At 42.4% G+C, this 7,589-nt stretch overlaps 1 protein-coding gene across 1 annotated transcript; it reads left to right on the top strand.

Moving 5' to 3' along the window:
• Nucleotides 1-583: 583 nt before the first annotated feature.
• Nucleotides 584-6,923, top strand: LOC148028068 (pentatricopeptide repeat-containing protein At2g33680-like). The gene is made up of 8 exons (XM_087689768.1): nucleotides 584-4,090; nucleotides 4,195-4,314; nucleotides 4,404-4,496; nucleotides 4,601-4,697; nucleotides 4,810-4,902; nucleotides 5,007-5,103; nucleotides 5,216-5,352; nucleotides 5,471-6,923. Exon 1 carries the CDS (start codon nucleotides 934-936, stop codon nucleotides 3,973-3,975), a length of 3,042 nt encoding a protein of 1,013 aa, XP_087545894.1. The 5' UTR covers nucleotides 584-933; the 3' UTR covers nucleotides 3,976-4,090; nucleotides 4,195-4,314; nucleotides 4,404-4,496; nucleotides 4,601-4,697; nucleotides 4,810-4,902; nucleotides 5,007-5,103; nucleotides 5,216-5,352; nucleotides 5,471-6,923.
• The last annotated feature ends 666 nt before the right edge of the window (nucleotides 6,924-7,589 follow it).

The raw sequence follows: 7,589 nt of genomic DNA, 5'->3' as shown, positions 1-7,589 counted from the left end.
TTACTATCTCTCATCTTGTCTCATCAATCTCTCATATTGTCCCTCAATAGTCCTTTTTATTGTTGAGACGACTCTTGATAGTTTTTTGGATTGTTGCTTTCTCATCTCGACAATTTTTAAGTGTCTGAGTTCTCGTTTTGATTAGCGTTTACTTTTTTGGTTTGGAGAATGCATTATGCATGCAAGAGAGAACATTTTCCGTGCGAGTAACGTTAAAAAAGAGAGCTAACAAGTGAAAAAGAGGGGAGAGGAGGGGGTTTTGATTGAAAAAGAGAGGTTTGGAAAATAGGATAGGTTCGGAAAACCCTTTGGAAGTTCGAGGCTTTTCGAACCTATAACAAAAATTATATAGTAGTAAGATAAGATACATGCAAGAGAGAACATTTTTCGTGTAAGTAACGTTAAAAAAGAGAGCTTACAAGTGAAAAAGAGGGGGTTTTGATTGAAAAAGAGAGGCTTAGAAAAAAAGGTAAGTTCGGAAACCTTCCAAACGTTCCAAGCTTTTCGAATCTATAACGAAAATAATATAATAGTAAAAAGTAAGATGTATGAGAAAATAATATAGTAGTAAGATAAAGAAAAAGCCACCCTTGTGCGACCAGGAAGCTCATGCTGGTCCTGATCGATCGCAGACTCCAGAGGGCCCGCTGTCCAGCGCCACAGCTCCTGCACCATGACACCCTGCTCAGATTTTGGACCTGGCCTCTGACTTTCTTTGTGACAGGCGGACTTATTTGATCCAACCACGGCATCCTTGTCAGATTTTGGACCTCGAGGTCTCTGGTATAACGCCTGCGACAGTCGCGTTCTCTGCGACAGATGGACTTATTTGATCCACGCATCCATACACTGGAAGCCGTAGCTCCATAGCTGTAGGCCATGACATCCTTGTCGGATTTCGCCCCTTGAGAAACTTCACACGGCGTGCTTGGAATGATGTCTGTGATACTTTCACCAGATTCTCGCTTTGCACACGGATTCGTTCGTCCCGGGAGCTGCAGATGCCTGAGCAAATTTGTAAATGTAGAGCTAGATGATTTTATGCGGACTGTCGATGTTGAAAATGCTGGTTTGTCAACCGACACCTTGTACTCTCTCCTGGAGCAGTGTACAAAGAAGAAGGATGTGGCTGCTGCCAGGAAATTACAAATGCAGATGAGAAAAAGCGGCCTCAATGCAAGTTCATATTGGGGGAATCAATTGATCCGCCTGTTTGCCTCGTGTGGAAGTTTGCCTGATGTGAACCAGGCATTCTCTGAAGTCTCAAATCCGACCATATTTCCCTGGAATGCAATTATTGCAGGTCATGCTCAGCTTGGTGAAGGGAAGAGGGCCCTTGACCTGCACAACACAATGCAGCAGCATGGCATTGAGCCAGACAAAAACACATTTTTAAATACCTTGAAAGCATGTGGAAGCATTGGGGACATTGAGAGGGGCAGGATGCTTCATCGCCAAGTCGTAAGAAGTGCACTCCAGCAAGATGTGGCGGTTGGTAGCTCACTTATTAACATGTATTCGAAATGTAATAGCATAAAGGAAGCTCAGGAGGTGTTTGATGAGATGTCTGATCAGAATGTGGTGACCTGGACCTCGCTAATTGCAGCATACAGTATGGCTGGACTTCATCTTTCTGCTCTAAACATTTTTGGTAGGATGCAGCAGGAGAGAATAGAGCCAACTTCAGTCACCTTTTTGTGCATTCTTAAAGCTTGTGCTAATATAGAAGCTTTGGAGCAAGGCAGGCTAATACACAGCCTAATTATCAGAAGTGGCCTTGAAAACAATGTAAATGTTGGAAACACTCTTGTTGATGTGTATGGAAAGTCCGGAAGCCTTAGGGAAGCTCACAAAGTGTTTGACAGATTACCTAGTCAAAATGTGATATCATGGAGTGCATTGATTGGAGGTTATGCGCAGCATGGTGATGAAAGTTCAGCTTTTGAGTTGTTTGGAAAAATGTTAAAGGAAGGCATCAGACCAAACAGAGTTACATATTTGTGCATACTGAAAGCTTGTGGTGGTGTTGAAGCTTTAATCCATGGCAGATTCATACATGACCACATGTTTAGGAGTGCTGTAGAAGTTGACGCTGTTGTTGGGAGTACTCTTGTGAACATGTATGCTAAATGTGGGAGTCTGAAGGAAGCACACAAAGTGTTTGATATTATGCCCAACCAAACTGTAGTATCATGGGATGCGTTAATTGCTGGATATAGTGAACACGGACAGTTGTTGCTTGCTATTGATCTCCTGGATGAGATGCTGCTAGGGTTGGTGAGGCCTACTGAAGCAACATTTTTACCCATTTTAAAAGCCTGCAGTGATATGACAGCTATGATCCATGGCAGGGTAATACATGACAGAATTATTACATCTGAGCTTATGTCAGATGTGATTTTAGGCAATGCTCTAGTTGACATGTATGCAAAGTGTGGCAGCCTGGCAGAGGCATACACAGTCTTCAGAAAATTCACAAATCGAAACGTGGTATCATGGAGTGCATTGATTGCTGGATGTATTGAATGCGGGCATGAGATGTCTGCCCTTAAATTCTTTGAAGAAATGCAGCAGGAAGGCATCATTCCAGACAAAGCCACTTTCACATCAATCTTAAAAGCCTGTGGAACCATAGGAGACACAAAACTAGGGGAGTTGCTGCATCATGGAGTTATCAGTAGGGAATTTGAATTGGATGTAATTGTTGGAAGTGCTGTCATTGACATGTATGCAAAAACTGGGTGTCTAGCTGAGGCATATGGGGTGTTTAATGCATTGCCATGTAAAAACATTGTGTCCTGGGGCTCATTGATATCAGGATTTGTTCAACGTGGGTATACTCAGGCAGCTCTTCAACTTTATGAAAAGATGCAGCATGAGAGAGTTGTTCTGGACAAGGCCACATCATTGTGCACTTTAAAAGCATGTAGCATCTTAGGAGCTATAAAAGTAGGTGCCTCAATACACTCACAGCTGACCAGAAGCGGTTTTGAGTTGGATGCAATTGTTGGAAGTGCTTTGGTTGACATGTATGCAAAATGTGCATGCCTAGAGGAAGCCCACAAGGTTTTTGATGGGTTATCGAATCAAGATTTAGTGACATGGGGTGCATTAATTGCAGGGTATGCCCGCAGTGGTCATGTGAAGAAAGCCAATGAGCTTTTGAAACAAATGGAAATGCAAGGCTTGAGGCCGGGAGACGCTATCTACACAAGCATTATCTCAGGCTGCAGTTATGCAGGTCTACTTACGGATGGCCAACATCTCTTCAGGTCTATGACAGAAGATCATGGTATTATACCTGCAGTAGAGCAGTATGGATGCATGGTTGATCTTTTTGGTCGCACTGGACACCTAGATGATGCCAAGGCAGTGCTGCAGACCATGCCAGGCTCACCTGATCCCATTTCATGGGCATCTTTGTTGACTGGCTGCCAGACCTACGGTAGTCCAAAGATAGGGAAGCAATGCTTGGAAGAGATGAATCAACTTGATTCAGATAGTAATTTGGAGCATGTGCCAGTGCTCATGACTGGTGCTAATGATCAAGTACAGGTTGACTTTTCTATTCCTGAAGACCTAAGCCAAAGTCTGTATAATGAGAAACGGCCTGATGATGCCAGGTTTGAGACCAGTCAAGAATTGCAGGACTCCAGCATTGGAACTTGCGATAAGGTTGAAATTGGAACTTGCAATAAAGCATCAAAAGTTGAAATTGGTACCAAGCTAGATTGGGTGTGGGAACCATCAAAAAGGAAAGTCCAGCTTAATGCTGTGATTGAGAAACCAATGAAAGACAAGTCAAAAGCCCTTTGCAATCATTGTGAAAAGCTTGCTTTGGCCTTAGGATTGAGAAATTCATACAAAACTTGTATTACTAAAGAATCATATAGAGAGAATATTGATTTATGCTCTGATTGCCATAATTCCATCAAGACTCTTTCAAAGGTTGGAAGTAGACAAACATCACTTTGATGTAGCAAGTGGGATTGATGCACATGTCAAGGTGGCCTCTACCTTGTTATACAAATGCCATCGAATAGGTCAGCTCCAAAACTCAATGCTTCAGGAATCTTAACAGTGTACACAGGTTTGCCCTTTTGCACCTTACTTTTTCCTTTTCTTTGCAGAGGCCATAGCTAACTTTGTGAAGGACGAAGTAACTGGCATTGGGGCCTTGATTGTTGTTTACAGGTTCTTTGGAGTGATGCTGTAGAGGGCCAGTTTGTTACAGATCCAGATCGCATAACAGAGCAGGGCGTCTATCTAGATGCCAAGTGGATACCACAAGGTTGATTGTTCTTGAGCTTCAAGGTTGGCTATGGATTACCACAGCACACAAATACCTTCATCTCTTGTCTTTATCCTTAAGAAAGCTTACTTATTGAAGTGTTGCCATACAGGAAAAGCTTGTGGCCTCTACCTTGTTATACAAATGCCATTGAATAGGTCGGCTCCAAAACTCAATGCTTCAGGAATCTTAACAGTGTACACAGGTTTGCCCTTTTGCACCTTACTTTTTCCTTTTCTTTGCAGAGGCCATAGCTAACTTTGTGAAGGACGAAGTAACTGGCATTGGGGCCTTGATTGTTGTTTACAGGTTCTTTGGAGTGATGCTGTAGAGGGCCAGTTTGTTACAGATCCAGATCGCATAACAGAGCAGGGCATCTATCTAGATGCCAAGTGGATACCACAAGGTTGATTGTTCTTGAGCTTCAAGTTTGGCTATGGATTACCACAGCACACAAATACCTTCATCTCTTGTCTTTATCCTTAAGAAAGCTTACTTATTGAAGTGTTGCCATACAGGAAAAGCTTGTGGCCTCTACCTTGTTATACAAATGCCATTGAATAGGTCGGCTCCAAAACTCAATGCTTCAGGAATCTTAACAGTGTACACAGGTTTGCCCTTTTGCACCTTACTTTTTCCTTTTCTTTGCAGAGGCCATAGCTAACTTTGTGAAGGACGAAGTAACTGGCATTGGGGCCTTGATTGTTGTTTACAGGTTCTTTGGAGTGATGCTGTAGAGGGCCAGTTTGTTACAGATCCAGATCGCATAACAGAGCAGGGCATCTATCTAGATGCCAAGTGGATACCACAAGGTTGATTGTTCTTGAGCTTCAAGTTTGGCTATGGATTACCACAGCACACAAATACCTTCATCTCTTGTCTTTATCCTTAAGAAAGCTTACTTATTGAAGTGTTGCCATACAGGAAAAGCTTTGGTGGTCAACCATTGCTACTGACCACAACTCGGTTTATTGTGCTGCTTGAAGTTGTCTTTCCCCAAGTGATATTATGCAGTTGTGGGCCTCGATGGTTCTATCTAGGCTTCATGTGGTCACCCCAAGGTTGGTCGGTCTGTTATTTGAGTGTCAAGGTTGGCTTTGGATCGTCTCAGCACACAATTCCTTCATTTTTTTGTCTTAATACTTACGAAAGTTCACTCTCTGACATGCTGCCATACAGGGAAAGCTTTGGCAGTCCACCAAGCGCTGCTGGCCACAACTTGGTTTGTGGTGCCACTTTGGAGGTGTCTTTCCCCAACTGATATTAGGCAGTTGTGGGACTGGATGGTTCTCAAGAGCCAGAGTGAGTTTTGTGATAGACATTGGTGCTGCTGGAAAACTGGGGTGACCCAAAGATGCAGAGCAGTGCCATAGGCTTGATTCCATGGATTGCCTGGGATTGCTCCCTGAAGTGAGGTGGTATGTGGTACTTTTGCTTAGATAGCTGTTTGCAGCGGAGCTATTTACTGTCAAGTTCTCCTTTTCAAAATTGACAACGCTTAGCGGGTGGTCATAAAGGTTAGGAGGATGGAGATTGAGAGATCCCAACAGTTTGGCTCACCCCCCAGGAGGTCAGGCAGCACACACAATCCCAGCTCACCAGGATCAAAGTTTCGCTGCTAAGTTTGGATAATGGAGAGGATGGCTTATGGGAAGTTTTTGGCATGACAAACATTGTCAGATTAGAGATCAAGGAGGAGAGCCTAAGTTCTTCAGAGCTTCCATGGCAATGGATTAGAGTGGTGGACACTGGATTTAAAGATGGCTTATCAAACCCTCAAAAAATGGAAAAATAGCACCTTGGGCTGTGGCAGGGCAGACCCATTTCAAAAGTTGAGCAGGACCTTGGACAGTAGCAATTGTTGATTGAGCAGTAGATATTCACAAAATGTCCTCTCTCTTTGAGCTTGTAATATATGAGTGCCTGCTGGCTGACTGTTGGCAGCTGGCTTGCTCAGGTGGGCAATGACATTGATTGTCACAGCTATCACAAGTCAGTCGTAGTAACCTGTAGCAACATTCACTATGGAGTTGTAAGGTGCCTTGATGATTTGGCAAGTGGCTGTACAGGCTATTCATAGGCATGTGCCTGCATCAATTGGGAGTTGGTTCGCTGGATCCTTTCTGGCCCAAATCTTCACCGGCAGTATCAAATCTTTGGCAGTAACCCCAGTATTAGATAACCGGAGTTCAGGTTGCAGTATCATGGTGTAGCATATGAATGCAGCAGAGAGTGAGACCATGGTGCAGTGATACTTGCAGTAGTGTCATTACTTAAGATTTTTGTTGCATGAGGTGTCTAAGTTCTGTGAGGAGAGCAGTCCTCTCTTTGTTCTATTCTGGCTGGTATCTCACTAGAGATTATTCATATTTTAAAGAGGGCTGACTGTGACGGTCCTAGTGGCTGTTTGGATCTACTCCTTTCAAATAGGCTTTGAGAGCTCAGCTATCATGGCTGCTTTACAATTCTGTTTTGAGACTTAATATAACAACTCTTTTTGTAATAAAAGAAATCGTTGCAAGTATGTGGTAATGCATAATGCTAGAGTGTGGTAAGGTAATGTATAATACTGGAGCGTGAATCCTTGCAAGTGTGTTAAGGTAATGCATAATACTAGAGTGCTTTTAAAAATCATGATATTGATCAGCGTATCCACTTTCTCCTCCGCTGTTTTTAAAAATAAACAATCTACCAAGGTCTACCCCAAATCTTGTGGGATTTCCCAAATTTTCATAGCCCCACTGGTTGCCTTTGTTTGAGCATGGTCCTGATATGCTGGAATTCTACTCAGAGGTGCTTATTAGGTCATATAGGTGTGTGTATTGTCTTTCTTCCAATTCTTTGTATGGGTCCACCATGACTTGTGATCACTCATCGATTGTCAATTCTTAATACATTGTCCTTATATTGGACTTTACACAGTTTTTTCAAAAGGAGATTAAGGTGTTTTCAAGGATAAAAAGGCCTAGCTCAAGGAATTTATGCATAGGCCTCCACAAAAATTTAGTCTATCCACATTGTATTGGTCTCCATGAAGTTCTCATCTATTCTATTTGTAATGGTTATGGGAAATATTTGAATTTTAGCAAGAAGACTTGAATAATCTAACATGAAGGATGGCACAAAGTTGTAAGATTGAAGCTTAAGCTTTTATTTCTTCAATCACTTTAAGAATCTGGCTTGGCTTGGACTTGATTCGGTTTGTTTTTTTCAAATTTTAATGAAAGATATCATCCATTAAAAAATCAAATGCTTGTTAAGCTTGCTTGCTTGCCTATTTTATTGTTGATTTGGTTTG

Source organism: Lygodium microphyllum, chromosome 12 (genome assembly GCF_053477565.2).
Source record: "Lygodium microphyllum isolate KBCC chromosome 12, Lygodium_microphyllum_v1.1.10, whole genome shotgun sequence".
Lineage (NCBI taxonomy): Eukaryota > Viridiplantae > Streptophyta > Polypodiopsida > Schizaeales > Lygodiaceae > Lygodium > Lygodium microphyllum.
The sequence above is the reverse complement of the archived record's forward strand: the minus strand, read 5'-3'. Positions and strand labels throughout refer to the sequence as shown.

What these genes read in the sequence shown, in the direction of transcription:
- LOC148028068 (XM_087689768.1), top strand. Translation starts at nt 934, where the DNA reads ATGATGTCTGTGATACTTTCACCAGATTCTCGCTTTGCACACGGATTC.